At 38.8% G+C, this 21,267-nt stretch overlaps 7 protein-coding genes across 14 annotated transcripts in view; 2 read left to right on the top strand and 5 right to left on the bottom strand.

Annotated features, from left to right (window-relative positions):
* Positions 1–254: 254 nt before the first annotated feature.
* On the top strand, positions 255–2,685 carry LOC17890514 (tubby-like F-box protein 3). 2 transcript variants are annotated; one of them, XM_006295880.2, is made up of 6 exons: positions 255–572; positions 713–1,205; positions 1,282–1,369; positions 1,462–1,597; positions 1,685–1,864; positions 1,962–2,685. In XM_006295880.2, the coding sequence occupies exons 2-6, from the start codon at positions 861–863 to the stop codon at positions 2,434–2,436; spliced, it is 1,224 nt and encodes a 407-aa protein (XP_006295942.1). In that variant the 5' UTR covers positions 255–572; positions 713–860; the 3' UTR covers positions 2,437–2,685. The 2 variants fall into 2 exon arrangements, with proteins under 2 accessions (XP_006295942.1, XP_023640837.1); XM_023785069.1 differs by having other exon boundaries at positions 255–1,205; positions 1,465–1,597.
* LOC111831206 (collagen alpha-1(IV) chain-like) lies at positions 2,660–3,206 on the bottom strand. The gene is made up of 2 exons (XM_023785071.1): positions 2,965–3,206; positions 2,660–2,884 (listed from the first exon to the last, which is right to left on the bottom strand). Exons 1-2 carry the CDS (start codon positions 3,189–3,191, stop codon positions 2,794–2,796), a joined length of 318 nt encoding a protein of 105 aa, XP_023640839.1. The 5' UTR covers positions 3,192–3,206; the 3' UTR covers positions 2,660–2,793.
* Positions 3,207–3,523: 317 nt separating this feature from the next.
* LOC17888479 (zinc finger protein CONSTANS-LIKE 13) lies at positions 3,524–5,488 on the bottom strand. Of its 2 annotated transcripts, none has more exons than XM_023785070.1 (4): positions 4,533–5,488; positions 4,275–4,436; positions 3,915–4,144; positions 3,524–3,833 (listed from the first exon to the last, which is right to left on the bottom strand). In XM_023785070.1, exons 1-4 carry the CDS (start codon positions 5,004–5,006, stop codon positions 3,740–3,742), a joined length of 960 nt encoding a protein of 319 aa, XP_023640838.1. In that variant the 5' UTR covers positions 5,007–5,488; the 3' UTR covers positions 3,524–3,739. The 2 variants fall into 2 exon arrangements, with proteins under 2 accessions (XP_023640838.1, XP_006294564.1); XM_006294502.2 differs by having other exon boundaries at positions 3,915–4,177; positions 4,533–5,487.
* Positions 5,489–10,358: 4,870 nt separating this feature from the next.
* LOC17889322 (glutaredoxin-C13) lies at positions 10,359–10,996 on the bottom strand. The gene has a single exon (XM_006295233.2). The coding sequence runs from the start codon at positions 10,923–10,925 to the stop codon at positions 10,617–10,619; it is 309 nt and encodes a 102-aa protein (XP_006295295.1). The 5' UTR covers positions 10,926–10,996; the 3' UTR covers positions 10,359–10,616.
* A 1,597-nt stretch (positions 10,997–12,593) lies between these two features.
* On the bottom strand, positions 12,594–15,008 carry LOC17888815 (BTB/POZ domain-containing protein SETH6). Of its 2 annotated transcripts, XM_023783618.1 has the most exons (4): positions 14,900–15,008; positions 14,725–14,791; positions 13,455–14,636; positions 12,594–13,349 (listed from the first exon to the last, which is right to left on the bottom strand). In XM_023783618.1, exons 1-4 carry the CDS (start codon positions 14,992–14,994, stop codon positions 12,777–12,779), a joined length of 1,917 nt encoding a protein of 638 aa, XP_023639386.1. In that variant the 5' UTR covers positions 14,995–15,008; the 3' UTR covers positions 12,594–12,776. The 2 variants fall into 2 exon arrangements, with proteins under 2 accessions (XP_023639386.1, XP_023639385.1); XM_023783617.1 differs by having other exon boundaries at positions 14,725–15,008.
* Positions 15,009–15,090: 82 nt separating this feature from the next.
* On the bottom strand, positions 15,091–19,982 carry LOC17889170 (zinc finger CCCH domain-containing protein 32). 5 transcript variants are annotated; one of them, XM_023783621.1, is made up of 9 exons: positions 19,780–19,982; positions 19,534–19,653; positions 19,283–19,422; positions 18,919–18,981; positions 18,715–18,834; positions 18,344–18,631; positions 17,960–18,268; positions 17,401–17,824; positions 15,091–15,176 (listed from the first exon to the last, which is right to left on the bottom strand). In XM_023783621.1, exons 2-8 carry the CDS (start codon positions 19,625–19,627, stop codon positions 17,423–17,425), a joined length of 1,416 nt encoding a protein of 471 aa, XP_023639389.1. In that variant the 5' UTR covers positions 19,628–19,653; positions 19,780–19,982; the 3' UTR covers positions 15,091–15,176; positions 17,401–17,422. The 5 variants fall into 5 exon arrangements, with proteins under 5 accessions (XP_023639389.1, XP_023639388.1, XP_023639387.1 ...); XM_023783620.1 differs by having other exon boundaries at positions 15,112–15,180; XM_023783619.1 differs by lacking the exon at positions 15,091–15,176 and adding an exon at positions 16,206–16,664.
* Positions 19,983–21,075: 1,093 nt separating this feature from the next.
* Positions 21,076–21,267, top strand: part of LOC17888606 (metal tolerance protein C1) — a 2,822-nt gene continuing 2,630 nt past the window's right edge. Inside the window, exon 1 of the mRNA XM_006296510.2 lies at positions 21,076–21,262. Within this exon, the coding sequence (XP_006296572.2) occupies positions 21,112–21,262 (151 nt within the window). The 5' untranslated portion in view covers positions 21,076–21,111. The remainder of the gene's footprint in view (positions 21,263–21,267) is intronic.

Below are 21,267 nucleotides of genomic sequence, written 5' to 3'. Positions count from 1 at the left end.
AAAGCATACTCTACTTTCGTAATTCAATGATTCATTTATTCATGTCGCAGCGCATAATCTATTTCTTTCTATAATTTCATTTACTAATAAGTTTTCCTTTTTATAGTAATTTTAAGAATGTAAAGATAAACTCGATCGGGTGAATACAAACACTACTTGACCTCATCATAATTCATACTCAAAAAAGGAATAATGTATTTATTAGCAACCCAGTTTAGTGTTAAGTTGTTTAGGAGATTAAAAAAATTAAGAAATGAGAAAAGGAAGCGAGGAGATTGGATAACACAGAGACACATCCACTCCCTCCCGTCGTCAATGACCAAACCCTAAATTCTATTTCCTCTGCCCGCTTCTTCTTCTTCTTGTGAAAGCCATTTGCTTTCGAGCCTCTCGATGCCCGAATCTGGGACCTCGGTACTGCTCCCGAGCTCCACCCTCTCTCTCTCTTGCTTCTCAATCTGCCGTGCACTATCCGTATTTTCGTTGCGGGAGAAGCCATTGATGTGAAGCTTAGATAACTTGTTAATCCTTTTGTGTTTCTCTCCCTTCCATAGCCGCTGGGGGTAATTTAGGTATTTATTTTTATTCTCCGGATCGGATCTTGACATCTTGTCCAAGCTTGTGCCCTCCCCACTCTGGGTTGGTTGGTCTCTACTCTTGATTTGAATGTTGTTAGAAGAGTTTTTCTTTTTGTTTTTCTCGTTGACATTAGGTGTGGAAAAAACAGATCTTTCGAGACGTTCTGGCCTTGAGATGAGATCTCCTAATGTGGGTTTATTAGGGTTCTTGAAAAGTCAGCAACTTTGAATATTAAATCCGTTAACAGAGACTGCGTTAATAATAGCTAGAAATCCAGAGCCATGTCGTTCAAGAGTCTAATTCAGGACATGAGAGGAGAGCTGGGGAGTATTTCTAGAAAGGGATTCGATGTCAGATTCGGCTATGGGAGATCCAGGTCTCAACGTGTTGTTCAGGATACTTCTGTTCCTATTGATGCTTTCAAGCAGAGCTGCTGGGCTAGTATGCCTCCGGAGCTTCTCAGGGATGTCCTCATGAGGATTGAGCTTTCCGAAGATACTTGGCCCTCTCGGAAGAATGTTGTTTCTTGCGCAGGTGTCTGCAGGAACTGGCGAGAGATCGTCAAGGAGATCGTCAAGGTTCCTGAGGTTTCTTCCAAATTGACTTTTCCCATCTCCCTGAAACAGGTGAAGTATCCCTCTCTTCACACTTTCCTGACTTTTCTACTTCTTCTGACTAGTCTTTTCTGATTCTCCTTTTTAGCCTGGTCCAAGAGGATCACTTGTTCAATGCTATATTATGAGAAACCGCAGCAATCAAACTTACTATCTATACCTCGGGTTAAACCAAGGTGAAAGAATGAAAACATATGCTTTTTCTTTTCTCTTTGCATACCTGATATCTTTGTTAATAACAGCCAAGACATTGCTTTTTCTGGTTCAGCAGCAGCTTCAAATGATGATGGAAAGTTCCTTCTTGCTGCCAAGAGGTTTCGGAGGCCTACTTGCACTGACTACATCATCTCCTTAAACTCCGATGATGTCTCGAGAGGAAGCAATACCTATATCGGAAAGCTAAGGTACTTAGCTACAGGCTGAGCCCATGGTTTAAATGCCTCATTTTTCATTTACTGGCCATAACCTTCTCGTTTCTAAATTTCTTTCAGATCTAACTTTCTGGGAACCAAGTTCACTGTCTATGATGCTCAGCCGACGAATCCTGGAGCTCAAGTTACCAGAACCCGTTCAAGCAGACTTCTCAGTTTGAAACAAGTGAGCCCAAGAATTCCATCTGGCAACTTCCCTGTAGCACATATCTCATATGAGCTTAACGTCTTGGGTTCCAGGTGATTTATCTCCTTGCTTACAGATAAATTGTGAGAGAAAAAGATAATCGCTTTTATGGTTTTTTTGCTAATTGTGAACATTGTCGTATCAAACCAGAGGACCGAGGAGGATGCAGTGTGTCATGGATGCCATCCCTGCGTCTGCAGTAGAACCTGGAGGAACAGCTCCAACTCAGACGGAACTTGTCCATAGCAATCTTGATAGTTTCCCCTCTTTCTCCTTCTTCAGGTCGAAATCAATTCGTGCAGAGAGTCTCTCTTCTGGTCCATCGTCTGCTGCTCAGAAGGAAGGACTGCTTGTCCTGAAGAACAAAGCGCCTAGATGGCACGAACAGCTCCAGTGCTGGTGCCTCAACTTCAATGGGAGAGTCACTGTTGCGTCCGTAAAAAACTTTCAGCTTGTAGCTGCTCCTTTGAATGGACCTGCAGGACCTGAGCATGAAAACGTGATTCTCCAGTTCGGGAAAGTCGGTAAAGATGTGTTCACAATGGACTATCAGTACCCTATCTCTGCCTTCCAGGCCTTCACCATTTGCCTTAGCAGTTTCGACACCAAGATAGCATGTGAATGATTTCAACAACCCGGGTTAACTCTGTGTTTATTTAGTTGTATCATGTTGAAAGAGAAGACTGGTGTGGCCTCGTCTTAGAAGTGTGTGTACATAGTTTCAAAAGTCTTGGCAAGTCCATACAAAGAGAGAGTCAAAAATCGAAGACAGTAGATTGTGTTTGTTGTTGTTGCGTTGTGTTGTTTGTTAGCGATTGTAGTTCCAGACTATGATATAATTTCTCTGATAATTAAATTGATCATTTCTTTTTGAGAGTATATATCCAGACAACGCAGAAATTCAGATATTTGAAGTATCTGAATACGTCTATGAGATTGAATTTGACAAACAAGTTATTATTTATAATGTAGCCAGATGCGATCAGTAATAGGGAGGAAGAAGTGGCGGTCCTTGTGGTGGTGGTCCTCCAAAGCAATCTCGTAGCAGCCAGCAGCAGCACAGACAAGATAGGCTGCAAGATTCTACAGTCAGAGTAACATCTTTACTTTCTGAAAATACAGGACAAAACAATCAAGCAGAAAATGTCTTTACCAGGAACATATCATGTCTGAAAACCCAGAAAAGAAACCGCCAATGGGTGGCAAGAACCCAGGCCCTCCGGGTGGCAAGAACCCCGGTCCTCCCGGTGGCAAGAACCCTGGTCCTCCGGGTCCACCAGGTCCACCAGGTCCTCCAGGTCCACCAGGTCCCATGGCAGATCTCTCAACAGTGTGGTCAAGATGTGTCTTAAGGGATTCAGCACTCTTGTACGAAGACATGAGAATAAACAGAGGAGGGTTGTTATATAGCAGCAGTTGGTAAGGGCCTAATCTTCAAAGAAAACAAAGAGTTGACGAAGAAGGAGAGATGCAACATTGCTTCAAAGCTGTAACTACTATTCCTCTCATTGTTCACCAAATGTTCAAATCCGAAAATGTGACATTGTAAAAGTTAACTCTCAACAAATAAAAGGATTCAAATTGAGTAGAACAAGAACTACTAGTATATTGCATCTTCTGCTGCTTGTATATAATAAGTGTTATCAGTATGAAACAACATGTGGAGGTTGAAACATACCCTAAACCCTAGGAATCGGAAGAAAAACGAATGGGTTCAAGAAAAAGAGATACAATCCATTATGTCATGTGTTTGAAACATGCGTTTTCTCAAAGTGATTAAATAATATGAGATTGGGGTCAAATATACAGTGGTAGGTAACTCCTAAAGCTTAGAATACAAAAACATCATCTGATCATAGACAGTGATAATGATTCGATTAATACAAAAGATCGATTTTGACTATCTTCAGAAGGAATTGGAGAGCACATCATGGATCTGCAGCCTTGGCGAAACGTCCCCTGATTCTTGTCCTGCTTTCTGCACGAACCTTGCGTGATTCATACCTGATGTGTTTCTCGTACCTGTTTGTTTCATCTAAGAGATGAAATAAAAATGCCAATCTTAACCTGTTTTATGGATGATTGAGGCTTGTTTTGTTTTACCTTCGAGATTTCTTCTTTTCTTTGTAGCGAGAGAGAGCAGAGTTCCTCTCAAGACTGTTGATCTCCCTCGTAGTGGTGCAAAGTGGCACCACCACGTTATCTTCCTCGGGTCGGTTAAAGCAGTCAGAAACGGGAACCATCACCGAAGAGTTTCGGTCAACGTTCTCATGTTTCTCATCTGACTCTGACAAGTTTCTCAGCAGAGAGCAATATGGAAAGTCCTCATCTTGCTGATCGAAATCGAACCATTTCAGTCCACTCTCCTTTGGGAAGAGATTTGAGTAATTGACAAGCTTATCACAACAACAAACAACAAACAGCCACAAGAAGAAGAAAGAGAAGAAGAACTCGAATGCTTACCAGCTCGCATGTAGGAAACAAATCCGGCGCCAGGAACTGGAATCCGGCATCGATCTCAGCATCTGTCGCTTCGAATTTCAGACAACTCGGCTCGGATCTAGCCAGTCCACGGAGCTGTCGGATCATCTCATCTTTGTATTTCCCGCAGGTGGCGTGGCGATTCTGAAGAAAGAAAAAACAGAGTTGGCTTGGAAAAAACAGAGCAGCTTTTATATATATATATATATATTATAAAAAAAAAAAAAACCACAGACAGACCTTAGGCAGAGGAGGAACGTCGGTAGCACGGAAATGATGAGTAGCAGACCCGCCTGAAGCAACCAGGTCACTGAGGCTGAGGATCTCCGGCGGAGCCTGATCCAAAAGCAAGCCGGAATCGGGGGCGAGGTCATCGAGTCCGAGGATTGCCAAAAACTCGGGGACGGAGGGACAGCCGGAAAAGCCTTCGAAAGGACGCCGGGAGTGAAGGGAGGTGGAAGTGTGGTGCTGCCAATCGCAGTTCTGGCAAAGGACAGACCTTTCGGTGTCGCAGAAAAGGGAAGAGGGAGAGTCGTGACAGGAGTCGCAGAGAAGTGACCTGAAGTGTTTGGCGAAGAGTTGGTTGGCGGCGTGGACTTGCTTGTCGCAGGCGAGACAGAGCTTGGCGGAGTCAGCTTTGCAGTAGACAAGAGCCACGGAGGAGTCGCAGTAGTCGCAGAGGCGGTGACGACGACCTTCTTCTTTATCCTCCATGGACGCCGACAGTTTCAGGTAAGTAAGCTAGGGATGAATCTTTTAGGATATTTCTTTTCTCTTTTTTTTTTTTTTTAGGGGTAGGGGAAAACAAAACCATAAGTATTGGTGGTGCCTGGCTACCCTTTATTATACAGTATGTCTATATGTGTTTATTATGTAAAAGGCCATGTGTTCACGATGACGTTAAAAGTGATGTATTATAAGACAAGGTCAGAAAAATATCTTCTTCTTCTTTCTTTTTTTCCCCCATTTTCTAAATGTCTTAATTTTAATTTCTTGGGGAAGAAGCTCTGAAACTGTCCATCATAGTAAAGAGAGACACACTCTCTCCTCGATCTCGATGATGGCACCACACCACCTCTCAGCCTCTTTACCTTTCCCGTGCCTCTTGCATTTAAATTTGGTTCCCTTTTATTAAAAATATTGACTCCTGAAAATGAATTAGTAATACATAGCATAGCACGAGAATGCTGCATGCTTTCCAGATCAGGAGTTGCATTACTTAACCTCTTTGTTCTTTCTTTTTCTTTTATAGGAGTACATTTTTTTTTTATATATAAAAACACTTGTTAATAGTAAGTGGACGTACGCGGGGGCGGACCCACAGCCAATGTGATGGGGGCAGCTGCCACCAGCAAAAAAAAAAAAAAAAAAAATTATTAAAAAATTATTAGAAAACAAAATCTGTTCGTACCAAAAAAAACTAGTTTTCATCCTTTTTTCTTGGAAAGACCATTAATTCATGTACAAAAAAAAAAAATATTAATATATGAATTAAAGACTTACTAATTTAGACCTAATTTTTTGTTATTTTCTTCTTTTTTAGTCTTTTGGTTTCTTTGTGTGACAACAAATCAACAACTATCAATTTGTGAGTTTATTTTTCTGCTTTTTTTACAATCGTTTTTATTATATAAGCATTATTTTTTAGTCAGTTAATTTTATTTAATCAGTTCAATCTTATAACTATGTTTCCTGGAAAACATTATATATGTTTTTATGTTATACATGATTATATTAGTTTTTGCAGTGATAATTGTTTATATGTTTATTCTATGGTTAAGCTTTTATGGAAGTTTGTTACATAATTCAAAAATTTTAAATTAATAAATTTTTAAATATAAGTCTATAAATTCAAAATTTTCTAAATTTTTAATTTATAACATGTTTTTTTGTTTTTAATTATTTGAATCTGTCACAAATAAAAATGTGGTAAAAAGGTTTTAATTATTAAATGAGCGTCTTAGTGGTTTTGTAAGATGTTTTAAAGTTTTTACATGACAATTTTATGTCTGTTATAATTTAGTATTTGATAGTTTTTTTACTATATTTTTGCCCCCATTGAACAAATTTTCTAGATCCGCACCTGGACGTACGTACGATGTGGAGAAATTATAATTGATGGAGTGACCACCGTCGGTCACGTGGAAGTAGAGTCTATAAACACAAGTACAAACTGAACTAAGGGTACCTGACCACCGTTGAACTGATCCATGTCGACTTTTCAAATTGGTTTTCACTGTAAAATTAAGAAATATATGCATATAAATAGAGGGGTGGGTATATTTAATCATCATTCATATGAACAGTTACGATAAGAAAATTCAATCTTGATGTATGTACCGTACGTAAACGTGATAGACAATAGCTACACACATGACTGGATAGACTGACAACCTAACAGATCAATCAATATTTTTTACTTCACAGTATCATATTCATATATCTATATACATTTATCTATCATCAGATAACACATGTTGGCTGCCACGTAGTATATACAAATCACTAGTAACTGGTGGGTTTAATTAATCTTAAATCTAACAAAACAAAATAAATAAAAAAGAATGGGTTGATCAAAGAGAAAGAGTAATCGAAGTTGGCCACAATAATAATAATAATAATTAAACTTTGATTAGAATAAAAGTAGAAAAATCTATACAAGTGCCAGAAAAGAGAGGTGACGTGGCTAATTAGGGACGTTAGAAGAAAAAGGGAAGCTCTGCTTTGTTGTGAACTGTTTGTTTGTTTGTTTGTTTGTTTGCAGTGAATTCTTATTTTTATATAATAAAAACAGACAAAATAAATCTTTAGAGGAAAGACTTTGTCACGTTACCGACGTATATTATTATTTATTATTTTTGTATAAAGCTAGAATGCTCGAAAGTGTCTTTCCTTCTTTAACTATTTTTATAAACAAAACAAAAAAAAGATTAACCAAAGTTCTAGACAAAGGGAAATGGATCCCACAGTTAATTAATTTTAGTTTTAAGATAATAAAATCCAAAACACGATTGATTGAAAATTGATAACTTCATCATTCAGGTAGGTAGGTAGGTAGTTTAAATTGGTTTGTCATTTTAGAGTTATCTCGAACTTAACTTTAATCATGCATGATGCACAATTTAAGGACGATCGAGATGCGACCAAAAGAAAAAGAAAAACAAATAAAAGTAGAAAGGACGAGATTAGATATATAAGCTTGTAATGCTAGAGATGTAATTTGAACATCCCAGCCGATATTTGTTAACGACATGCCTGATCGATCAGTACTGATCCCTATGACTCTCTGTCTCTCTCTCTCTCTATATATATCGATCCTTCATCAGGACAACTACGTACTTTACTGGCCTGCTCTGTCTAGTTATGGTTGCTTTTGCATCCTTGTTTACTGCATCCACCTGTCTCTTTTAGGTAAACTGTTTGTATTACCTTTTCTTCAATTTATATGATATTTACAAGTTAGCCAAAAAAAAAAAAACCATACTGATTTTGTAACCACTGGATTACTGGATCTAACTATATATAAATGTTTATCAGCGAATTAGGTTTATTATATGTTTGTCAAAACAGCTGACATGTATATATTTTAACGAGAAAAGAGAAAAAAAAAACTATGATGCATGTATGCCTTGAACGATTTAAAAGAAATTTCTAAAAGAAGTAAAGACATCTTTATTGCTAGTATCTTAGGGGTTAAGATGGTTTAAGAACACAACATGTTACTTCACTTAATTTTTGTCTATTTTAAAAGTATCTAAGAATTAAATAACAGAGTCTAATTCAATTAATATATAAACATCATAAATCAATACACAATTATAAATTAATTACTGAAACTGGATGTTGTAGCGTACGTACCATTCCATATTGTTGAGTTTCAATGTTACTCGCATGAAATTCAGTTCGTTCCCTATTTGTTCCGAACAAATGGTCCACTCAATTTGTTCTAATTAAGTAATCATCGATCGATCTAGATTCTTGATATTTTCCTTGGATACGAATCTTGAGCCTATAGGAGGATGCGTTCATCACGCGCCCGTCGACGAATCTTGAATCTCATTATAAGTTATGACAATTACAACAAATTAAAGTGAATGTGGTTCTTAGTTATATACTTCAATTCTTACACGTACGTCTGTCTATACATAACTTCCGATTAGATTCTCCCAATTCCCACGATCCCAAGAAGTTGGAGGTCCACAAAAGTTGTTCCACCCATCTTGTAAATAAAGAGATTCTACGTACCTTTATTATATATCTCCTTTTGGACCTTTTGAACTCAATATATAGAACCATTTATTCATTCATTCAACAAACCTTAAAGGTATCGAGGCTTTTAATTTACACGCTTTTCATTTGAGAATTTTTCAAGTAGTTGATTTGGGTAACTTTCAGAGGGAAATTCCCATATTCTAATATATGAATGGTTAACTAACAGATGAATGCATGCGAGGCTCAAATCCATAATGTAGTTATTATTAGATTGTGGGCTTCCAACCTAAAACCAATTGGCGATGAGTGGAGAGGCCCATATCTTATATATACCTAGAGAGGCCCATATCTTATATATACCACTTAAGATCCTACTCAACTTCCAATGTGGGATATTTATCCCTAATACGCCCCCTCGAGATGATGGTTCTTTTAACCATAAATCTCGATATGTTTGGGCATGAATCGGTGGGCCAACTATGAGCCAGACCACTTAAGATCCTACTCAATTTCCAATGTGGGATATTTATCCCTAATAGTTATTAGTATACTGTGTACGTGGTTAAAACATGTACGTACGATTTGATATCTACAATACAGTTACAATCATCAATCTCAAGTAGCAAAAAGTGGAACTATGAAGAATTGTATGCTGCGTTATCTATAAAGCTGAAAGGATCGTTTATGTTCTCTATATAACAACTATTCCATATTTCGTTTCGTTTGTAACTTTTTAATTTTTTTTCCCACCACTGCATTTTATATTTATTATAATTTGCTATACCAGTTTATATATATAGGCAGCAAGGGTAGCAGCTAACGAAAAAAGAATAAAAAAGAATCATATTGAGAAAAAAAATTGTACGTTAACTCGTGCATTGTATACGTACTATATGCACTAGAAATTAAATTGTGCGTTTGTAGTAGTTATTTTAAATTAGTTGTATAAAGAAATTAAAAGGTAAAAATAGATTTATACAACGTAAAAAAAAAATGAATACAACGTGAAGATACTGATCAAGGTCAAGAATATAAGAAAGGGAAAAAGTTCAATGATTTATTAGTGTAGCCATGCATGATGATATATACTTTTGGACCCCGAAAGATCTTCTAATATTCTCTTCCTCTAACTGCTTTAATCGCCTAATTAATAAAGCCATCTGTGATCTTTATTATTATCATTATTTCTTTTGCATGTTTAATTACTGATTTTTCATTTTCGGTGGTGTAGTAGACTCAGAGTAATATTTGTTCACATTTAATATATATGTTCCAATGGGAAGTGGCAAACGAAACAAAACATTGTCCGTGAATATACAAAAACAGTAGCTACGCATATCGATCGACTGATATAATCTTACCATTGGTATATCTACCTATCAGACAGATCTTAATATATGACCGACTAAGTTATATAACTTAATAATTAGAAGAAGAGTTCATTGATGCATGTGGTTACCGGTTAATTAGCAAGTTAAAAGTAATGAAAAAGTGCGGTTTTGATATTTTGAGAATCTCTTATTTACAAGTTTTTTTTTTCTTTTTCTTTTCCCTTTAAAAACCCTAATCACCTGCTTAATCAACATAAGTTACGAAGAAAAGTCACGTTTTCATATATATGAATTATATATATACCCTCAGCTAGCTGGTACATGAATATGTCAAAACCAGAAAATGGTTTGTTTGCAGACTCTTCTGATATACCATACGTTTAACCCAATTAAAGAAGTAGAAAACGTTTTCCTTGTCTTACAACTTATATATAAATTGGAAAGGCCTGATTAAGTTGGTTAATCAACACGTACGTACAAGATATATATATATATATCGTTCTAATTAACATACGGAAAAAAATCAAGAAAACAATAGTTTTTTCATTAGCATAAACAGAGAGTTATACATCAACATACAATAGATAAACTGAAACAGCGAAAGAAGAGATATATATGATAGACATTGCAGACGAAGTCCTCGTCGAACATCTAGCTAGCTATAGTGTATTGAGCTCACACTCTAGCTGTAACCGTGTTTATTCTCACTAGCTATATAATAATAATAATAAGCGTTTAATTTAGATTATTGAGTTGGTTTAGTACGTAGTCCTCTAGCTAGCTAGTAAAGGATGGACTGATAGGGTTTGATCAAGGGGACGAGAGAGCCACTAAGGTGAAGGGACATGACTTCATTGGTAGACCCAATGAGCTTGCCTCCGACGAAGACAGCTGGAACCGCCGTGGAGCAGCCGAGACGGAGGAGAGCCTTCTCGATCTCACGGCAGTCGGGGTCGTTGTCGATCTCGTGGATGGTTGGTTGAACCCTAAGGTCACGGAAAAGGATCTGAACGGCGTAGCAGAGACAACATGAGCTCTTCGTGAAGATGACCACTCCTTTCTCCGAAGACATTCTCATCACTCTGTCCATGATCTGATCCTCACAAAAGACTGAAATGGCCAGGGCTTAAATTTTTTAGCTTTTTTTTTATGTATATATGTTTGGTTTTGGCTTGAGTATATGTAGAAAAGCTTTGAGATCAGCTTGGCTCTTTATAGAAAAGGGGTGATCGAGTGAGTGAGTCTCTCTCTCCCCCTTTTTTTTTGGTTACAAATAAAATATCAAAAAGGAAAGTTAAAATATCAGATGCCCACAAAATGACGGCTATTATAGAATGTAATTAACAGATATATATATGGAATGTAATTAACAGATCGAACATGTACGTAGGTCAATTATATTATTATTTTGCAACGAAATTAGTGTAACTTTGCTTGTGCGTTTCTAGTATAATAAATTCACGTACACTTCATTTCAATATTGTATGTATATTATGCTACATCAAGACAGCTCCACGCGCGGTGGTTCATAATATATATTGCTTCTAATTGTAAGCATTTGCATCCTAAACATGGACTATATTTATTTGAACATTAAACCCAAAAAAAAAATTGGACTATATTTGCATGACCATATATGTAAGTTAAAACTTATCAAATCTGATGATTTTTTTTTAAAAAATGTCTTAAAGTTATGAGTAAACGACTTTATTTCAAATAAATTTTGTAGTTAGGAAATTTTGTACAAATTAATTAAGCCTACATATACGGCAGAAAAACAAAGGAAAGAGATGGAGAGAGAGAGAGAGTTGTCAATTTTTGTAATCTAACGGATTCTCTTAACATATCTGCTTTGATTGTATCATTGCGTCGTCAAAGGCCCCCGCGAAAAAGGTATCGGAAGCTTTCGGTGACAAACAAGATGCATTTATATAGTTGATTCCGCCAACACCAACTTGCCAAAATATGTATATGTATTCTTAGTTTCTCTCAAACTTAATAATATAAAATTACGCTGAAGTTAAAGTTTGATATATATATATATAATACCAGAAATTTTATTTTAAAAAATAATATAAAATTACGCTGAAGATATTTGTATTCTCTTCGTTCGAAACTATCTATAATAATGCGATTAATGTCTCGATCGATCTCCTGCCAGACGCACGTACGTCATGCGTTGTTGTTATTCGTCGGCTGCTTCATTCCTAATTATATGTACTTCATACGTACGTGCTGCTGATGATGATGATGATGACGCTGAACGAGCCGCTCGATCAGCCCCGCGCGCATGTGATGGATTTTGGATAAACAAACAATTATATTTATGTTCATTAAATATCTTTCATTACAATTTCACGATACCTACTCGGTGATCCAACGACGTGGGTGGCAACACACAGGACCGGTCATGCCATAAAATTCTCCTTCTTTTTATCTTTTTCCTCTGACCAGAACCATATATATCACAACTATACCGTTAACATTCTCTCTGTATGTGACAGAATTAGGCCCAACAATACAATTATCGCCAATTATACTGGGCCGTGAGCCCAATAGTAATATTTTGGCCAACTTTGTAGAAATTCTTTTTTTTTTTTTTTGCTGAGCAAAGAAATAAAAAATTTTACTACTTGCCCCATTGCGCAGGAGGAGGAGCTGAGACAAAAGAAGAGAGGAGGGTACAAATATTGTTCCTTTTATGGTCTTGATCCATCAACAACGACAAAGGCTATATATATATATATATATATATATATACAAGCAAAGCTTCCAAACTCCGGAAGATTTATTTGACTCTAATTCGAAAACTAGTAGAATCTGTAAATTACAAATTTACACATTCAAATTCAGCTTAAAAGAAAGATTACACCCCAAACAAGAAAGAAAGAAAAACAAAGAGAGAAAGAAAGCAAATATTTAGAAACTAAAAAATAAAAAATCAAGAAACAGAGTGACATCTCCTCTTCTGAAACATGAATCGTCTTTCGGAATTAGTTTTCTCCTCCGTAAGCTTACCGTTACCAGCACTAGTTTGGCTGCTCCTGAATCTTAAAACCATAGCGTTCAACTTGTTCAGACCTCTAGAGAGCTTCCTCAACATTCCATAACTGCGCCTTCTCCGGCTGGGCTTTACCAAGTCTCTCTTCATCGAAACATGATCCTTCTCCAGGTCCGTTAGCCTCATCCTCATCCTGGCCACCTCCAGTCTCAGCTCTCTGTTCTCTCTTCTCACTGACGCGTAGTTGTCCCGTGGCGAGATCGCTCCGCTTGCCATCCCGCTTCCCGAGCGGTTTTGAAGCAAGAAGAACTGGCTTTGGCTCGAACCCCCTGTGCCACCGCTGGTCATGGCGTTCTTGAGCCGCGTCTGTTCGTAGAACAAGACTTGAACCGCAATCTGAACAGGAAGCCTCTCATTTTGAGCCGCGTGGCTGCTTGCCTCCTGCGACAGTCTCTGACAGCTGATTGTCTTGCAGAGACGGTACCGCTCTGAATCTTTCATGTGGGGATGAACCTAATCCAACCAAAACAGAGCAATCAAAACATTTTTCAAAATATTTCTGAAAAAGGATATTCCTTTTTTTTTTCTTTCTTTCTCTTGGGAGATGGTGGTGTGAACCTTGAGGAAGATGTCAACGGCTCGGTAGAGGCCATCGCAGACGGCGCGAGCATGGTCAGGGAGAAGCTCTGCGAGAGCTATGAACTTCGAGGGAGGGAGGCTCGAGTCGAGAGCCACCTCAGCGAGATAACTGTCCATCAGCTTCGACACCTTGAAGATGGAGCTCTGTTTCGGGGACTCTGGCCCGTCGAAATCGTACATGGCCATCTCGCTCTCGTCCACCACGTTTCCACGGTCGTCCTCGTCGTCTCTGTAGTCGCACTCATCAAGATTCAGGAACAAGGAGAAGATTCGCTGCACTGAATCGGTGTCGTACATGGCGCCAATGTTGGCCGGAATGAGGATGTCCTCAAGGATGGCCTGGTCGAGCTGGTGGCTGATCCGTCGCTCCAGATCCGATCTGCAAGAGACGGAGGTTCCAGATCCTATAGCAGTCTTCAAGAGGCTGGAGAGGAAGGAGATAGGGATGGAGCCTTTGTTGGCCTGCGTAGGGAGGAGCCCCACGACAGCTTCCAGGACGATTCGCTGTTTCCTCTGCAGATCGGAGTCTGATTTGACGAGATTAGGTTCTCTGATGATTTGCAGTGATTTGCGAGCGTAACTCATAAGGATCTCACTGATAATATCCTGATTGAGACCTTTGGATTTCATGGCGGAGACAACTCTCTGGAAGAAGTCGAGCTTGAGGATTGGCAGAGAGCGTCCCCACCAATCACACGGCTTCTCCGTCTCCGTCTCCGGCAATCTCACGGCGCATCCACCGAACTTCTGATCAAGCTTGAGCAAACCAGAGGCTAGCTGTTCTTTGCAAGCGTTTACAGCGATTGCGTTCACGAGCCTCCCGACGAGGTTGATCTCTTCAGCTACAGGGAGCAGCCTCTCGCAGGAGTGAAGAGCACTTATCGAATTCGAAATGTCGTTAAAAATGGAGTCTTTAAGGTAGGCCTCTGTTCTCGCCTCCAGGTTCTTGTCCGACAAATCTTCGTTCATCTCTAGGTAATGAGCAACGCATCGCAACGCTGCGATGTTCGACGAGTTGAACTGAACGCCAACGCCGTAGCAGAACTTTGCTGCGAGTTCGAACGATTCTGACCCGCCGGGGACAGTTGGTAGGTTCAGGTTCGTGTCTTTTGATTCCAGGACAAGTTTCCGGATTCTTCCACTCCGAGAGACGAGAGGAAACTGAGAGACAAGGAAGACTTGTGGTTAAAGAGCTTTTCATCTTCTTCTTAGAGTGCTGGCGAGCTTAGAGCTAGAATTAAAAGTTTACCTTGTGGAGAGAAAAGCTGGCAGAGCCTACTTCGATGGTTAAGTCACTCGTAACGTCCGAGACCGGCCTAGAAATTAGAAGCAGGGGAGACAAGGAAAGGGTGAAATTTTGAAAGCAAAAGATTAAAATTGATGCGCAAGAAAGAAAGGAGATGAGATGAGACTGAGTAGGGAACCATTGAGGAGGAGTGTGTCTGATACTTGAACTTGGACGAAAGGCTCTTTTCCCGGATACACTTTGCTTCGACTCAGGAATAGTAACAACACCCATTTAGGATCTCTTCTCCCCAAATAAAGTTGCAAACCTTTTGTGTTTTGTTTGTTTTGTTTTTGTTTTAGCAAATCCGATGTTACTGCAAAGACCTGCAAATATGTTTTTTTTTTTTTGTGTTTGCTAAGGATCAGAAAAATGTTCCTTACTGTCGGCTGCAAATGCTCTTTCTCTTGTCGTCTCTGCCTTTCAAATAAGAATGAAAAGATTTGTGCGGAGGAGTGAGTTAAGCAAAACAAAAATAAAACCACTTGAATTCATGCAGGATTAAAGCGAAATCATGACTTTTCTTCTTATAAATTAAACAGAGATACAGTATATAATTTTGCTGTGAAGTATCATATATAATAATATCTTAAAATAAATTAGGTGAATACAACTTTATCCTCCGGGAATTAGGACACTAATCTCGGTTGCTATAGGTTGTGTGAGTGAGTACATGATCTCAGCTCACAGTCACTGATAGAGTTTTCCTTCTTCAACTATATATATACCCCAGGTGGTGGTATCAACATTTTTTTTCTTACAAGATATCAACTTATTGGTCTGCGCATTGTCTGTAGTGTATATTGTTAGTGTATATGTTTCAATTTTTATTTTTCTAAATCACTATGTAGTAATTGAAAAGGAATATACTATTTACGTACTAGTCTAAGTTTAAAAGGAATATTATGAATGTAAGTTGTTGATTAACGTAAAAAGTCAATTAAGTGTGCTGTTTATTACTTATGCTTTTCGGTGAAAAAGTTTAAAAGGTTTCTTATCGTGTCTTTTATTTATACTCGGGATTTTTTTCCTTCTTTACAAAAAAAAAAAAAAAGAGTATAAAAACAATAAATTGCAGGAACTGTGAATGGGTTGCATTGCTTTTGGGGGTTGTAATCATACCTCTATGTTTTCTTTAAAAATTTATTTTCAAACCAGAGAAGAAAAAAGTAGCTTAAACGAGAACAAAAAAAAGAAAAAAAAAAACAAGAAAACTAAAATAGGTGTATCAGTAGAAAAATTTAAAGTAACGAAAAAAGAATGTTCGCCTAACTTTATAAAAAAAATAAAACGTTAATATTTGAGTTTAGTAAAAAATAATTTTGGTAAATATGTGATTTTGCTTTTGTTAAATCAATGTAATAATCACAAACAGATTACAAATTCGGGATTGTGCTTTGACACAATTCTATCCTTCCCAAGTATATGAGTAAAAACCACATCATAAAGAGCAAGTTTTCCACTTGGTTAGAAAGTCTACTACAACACGAATACTTTTTTACCACTACGGCAGATAGAAAGTATAGGACCATGCACATGAAATTGGGATACTAGTAGTAAAAATTCGCGTGTTTGATACACACTCCACTCCACTCCACAATTGACAAAAAGAAAAGTATATTGTGTGTGAGTGAGAGAGAGAGGCAGGTGGGGTGGGGAGGCAAACAAGAGCAAATGATGGCAAAAGTTTCTCTCTCTATTAAAATTGTGAGCGATGATGATGAAACCAAAGAAATGGTTTCGTTCTCAGGTAGGGTTTTCTCAAAGATTACTTCTTTCTTCCTTGTCCTTATAAAAAAATTCTTGAAACCATTTCTCATCATTTCTCTTTTCAATACCGCTTTCCCAAATGCTATGATCGATTCTAGGATTCGTGTGCTTTCCCTCATCTACTCTCAGCTCAACTTCCATTCCCAATATATGTATTTCGACCAGAAAAAAAAAGAAAAAGAAACAAGTAAAAATAAATAAAGATAGTAATAGCAGTACAAGGTTGTGGTGTCAACAACCTTCAAGGTTAGTCTTAAAATGTGGATTGTTGTTCCCTCACCATAATGTGTGAATCAGTAACATAACAAATTAACAACACACCACATAATTTGACTACAATAAAGAAGATACCTTAACACGATCAGTTTCACCAATTGCCAGAGTAAAAAAAAAGTAAAAGAAAATTCTAAAAAGAAGAAGAGAATCGAGAGTTCTTTTTCTCTTGTTTTTTTCTTTTTTGGGTTGTTCAGCCGCAATGGGTCTGAAGTAGAAGAAGTTCGGACAAGACAATGAAACCTTGTCTGTCTCTATACAATTACAAACATTATACACACAAACAAACAAACAAACAAAAAAAAAGGAAAGAAAGGAAAGAAAAGAAGAAGAGCCTTTTTTCTTGTTTTCTTTTGTCTTTGATATATGCACATATAGATTTCATCTTATATTATCTATATATATATATATATGTGATTCTCACTCAGGTCTTCTTCTCAAATAGGCTTTTTTTTTTTCTTTTTTTCTTTTTCTTTTCTAAGGTACGGAGAGACTATATAAATATATATATAGAAATTCACATCACATGCTTCTCTATAATAATGATATTAGATTTAAGAATTGCAAAAGGTGATCCAGAGGACTGAGTATGCGTACCCTTTTGTCCAAGCTTATCAATTCAAAAGGATCGACGGATTTCTCGTCCTTGTCTTGTGATTCTGCTACCTGTTAGAGGAAGTGATGTCTGGCTCGAGAGTTGCAGCTCAGAGAATGGAATTGAGCCACCACTCTGGGAGAAAATCAAACCTGCCGAGATGCTTGATGTGCTTCTTGAACTAGGCAAACCTGTCAAGTACGGATCTTTTGCACCCCCTGTTATGAGCTCTGTCGATGACGAAGAAGGGGCTGCTGCGAGACCGCCACCCAAGAGAGAGCTCACTGGGTAAGGAGCCACTGGTGCATCAGCCAGAGAGGATGCTGAAGGATTGTATCTGATGTTTCCCATTGGATGATCAAATTTACATGTTGACCCGAATTTACAGAAGCCGTTTTGCACATAGAACGTGCAGCGCTGCACACCCTGTTTTCCAACCCAAGATAAACTGATTTAGAGAGAAATGTTACTATGATCAAGCTCAGAGATAGCAACAGTCAAACGTGCATCCCATTACTCTATGCAGCAAACAACCCTTATGTTCAGAGAGAGAGAGCATACCGGGCGTAGAGGAAGACCAATGGGGCTCAAGATGCAATTTGCTCTTGGTGGAACCCGATCTCGAGGATGATGAAACTTACAAGATGTTCCAAACTTACAATCTCCTGTTTTCAAATAGTATTGACACTCCGGTTCACCGGGTCTCTCTGGGAAGGCTTGTTCTTTCTGTATAACACCTGTAGGAGAGGACAGAGATGGATAAACCCCGGGAAGCGAAGGAGTGGTGGAAGAGAGCTGTGTAACTCCATATAAAGAAGTTGCCCCAACAGCATGCTGGGCACCAGGAGATAGAGCAGGGCTCACAGGTGCCTGAATCAAAAGTAAAAGTGAGACAGAGAGAGAGAGAGAGAAATGTAGTGACGATATAACAATCTAAAAGGTTACCGAGTAAGGACTCCAGCCTGGAATGGGAACGACCCCTGGGGTAAGTAGCATTGGACCATAGGCGCCTTGCATGTAAGAACCAGGAAGAAGAGTTCTTGCAACTCTCAAGCTAGAGGATGGACCTCCATACTGATCAGGCATAAGTGACTGCACCGATGGATAAAACTGAGGTGCAGATGCTGGTGGTGGTGGGACAGTTGTACCAGCAGGCTGAGGATGATGAAATTTACAGGTTATACCAAATTTGCATTGCCCCGTTTTCAAATAGTAGGAGCATTCGTTCTCACCCTACAAACTCGACACGACTCTTAATTACATCTGTGCATAAACATGTAGAGACGAGTGAGTGAAAGAGGAGAACAAAGCTTTACCTCTCGCACAGGGTATCCATATATATTAAGTGGAACGTGGCTCATGGATCCACCTGCATTCTTCGGATGGTGGAATTTGCAAGACGCCCCAAATTTACAGGTTCCAGTTTTCAAATAAAACTGCAAAACATAGACCGGAGTTTACAATCAATAATGTTAAAAGAAACAACCTTGTGTACATTCCAAAAATGACAGGGTTATTACCTGGCATGGGGGTTCACCTATACGTTCTGGATACTGCCCTGTAGCTCTAACAGTTGCTTCAACCTAGTGCAATGCAAACTGTATTCTCAGAAAAACAGTACACTGTGGCCAAGCCAAGAGGAGAAATGAGAAGAGCATAAAAATCAAGCGCTACATTCATCACTAAGACCATGAAACCGAACACAAGAAACAAGAAAAGAGTGAGACTAAGGGGGAAAAAACAAAAACCCTGACTTAACGAATCAAGTTGTCCAGGTACTGAATAAAGTTGGAGATCACCCACATTACGGAAAAAAAGGTTTCCCAGTAAGGTATACAAGAGAGTTGAGAGAAAAAGGAAAACACAAAGGGAGATTAGTTGTACCGAGGCACGATCGCGAGGGTGGTTGTAACGACATCGATTACCGTAGCCGCAGACACCAGTGCGCATGTAGTAGGCACAGTCAGGAGCACCTGGTCTCTCCGGGTACGTCTCGCTACCCAGCCCTAATCGCCACATCGACTCTGCAAATTACAAAAGACAAAATCTCAGAAATCCCCAGGACAGAAGTTGTGGTTTTGGCAGAAACCCTAAAGAGTACGCATGCGAGTGAATGATGGAGAAGAAGAAGAGACCTTCGAGTCCGGTATCAGCATCAGCGGGGATCCAGTCGGGAGCTAGAGCAGATTGGGAGCCATTGATAGGCGGATTGCGAGCATAAAGGTCCATGGAAGGAGCAGAGAACACTTTTGCCTCTTTTTTAGGGATTTGGTGTACAGTAAATTTTTAGAAAAAAGAAAAGGGGTTAGTACAAGTCCTCAACTAAGAAGAAAATGGAAGAAATGTCAAAGGCTCATAGGGGGGAACGACGGAGATTATACCGGACAAGCAGATTCCAAAAGCCGAGAGATTACAACGGAACCTCGGAGAGCGAAAGAAGAAAAAAGGAAGGGAAAAAAAAAAAAGAAAGAAGAAGAAGAAGAAGAAGAAGAAGAGATGCTTCGACAGTGATTGAGAGAGAGCTTCTTTGGTCGGTTTCTCTCTCTCTCTCCTCTTTCGCTCTTGAGGAATACCGTACGGTCTGCCCTCTGCACTAGTGTTTCTTTTTTTAGCTTTCAATTTCTTCTTTAAAAAAAAAATAAAAAAAAATAATTTATACAAATTTTTATTAGTAATATATTACTAGTAATTTACAAATTTCTAATTAATAATTTTTTTTTGTTTTGTTTTGGTTGTAGTTGCTTTTTGGACTCTCTTGGTTTAGTTTGGGTGGTGGTGGTGCTTTGGGTCTCGCCTAAGTAAAAGCATCCCAGAAAAGAAAAAGGGAAACCAAAGAAACAAAGAAGAAAATAAATACTGATACACTTTGAGAAAACAACAAAAAAAAAAAACAAAGGAATTATTATTGTTTTTACACTACCCTCCCTAGACAGACTACTTCACTAGTACAGTTAAGTTAGTATTTGATTTCGCGAAATGACCAGAAGGCCCTCTGGGCGCGAGTGGCCAACAATTGTCACAAAAAGAAAGAAAAAAAAACGAGGATTTAGAACTCTGGTCCGGTCCGAAAGTGAGGGCACATCCGTCATTCCGTACCTAACCTACTTACTACTACTAGTCTCTCTGTTTCTCTCTCAACTCGCTCTGACTGAGTCGACTCACTTCAATCAATGAGAGAGATGCCTTCACATTTCTTCGTTTCCGCTTCCCATTTGTCGGCAATAATAATAATAATAATAATAAGAGTATAGAAATCACACCACACCTGACACGGTGACACCCCTCCCTCCCAAAATTGTTATTATTCATCTCTCTCTCTCTCTCTCTCTCTCATGTGTTTCTTCTAGTCTAGCTTAGTCCTCTCAATCATCAATCATCCTAATTTGATATTCTTGGCCTGCTGGATTCATCAAGCCCACTACTACCCATATATATATATATACAAAAAGCCCTTTTTCCATTTCGAAAACAAAATGGCGTCTCTGTGCCACCAAACCTTATTATCCCCGCCGCTTTGTAAGTTTTTGCTGTGCGACATTGGATTTGGCCCAATTAATCATTGGGCCTTCACTTATTCACTGGCGATCAAAAACGGTAAAATTTAATTGGTCCCTTACCGCCCTCGCGATCAGATTGGGGAAGTTGACCGGATTGCTCCGATCAGCCGTCAGCGGCGTCAACTGCTGCCTGGGAGTGGGGGGGGGGGGGGCAAAATGGGTTTCAGATTTCACATCTTGAATCCCATTTGTAGGTCGTCGTCTTCCCTTTCTAGATTGTCTTCCCGTCATCTTCAGCCACCACCACTCCTCCGCCTCTCTTCCTCCCTAAACCCTAGTTTCGATTTCTCCAGGAGGTGGCATTTTGGCCAC

This window comes from Capsella rubella, unplaced genomic scaffold, assembly GCF_000375325.1.
Source record: "Capsella rubella cultivar Monte Gargano unplaced genomic scaffold, Caprub1_0 scaffold_4, whole genome shotgun sequence".
NCBI lineage: Eukaryota > Viridiplantae > Streptophyta > Magnoliopsida > Brassicales > Brassicaceae > Capsella > Capsella rubella.
The sequence above is the reverse complement of the archived record's forward strand: the minus strand, read 5'-3'. Positions and strand labels throughout refer to the sequence as shown.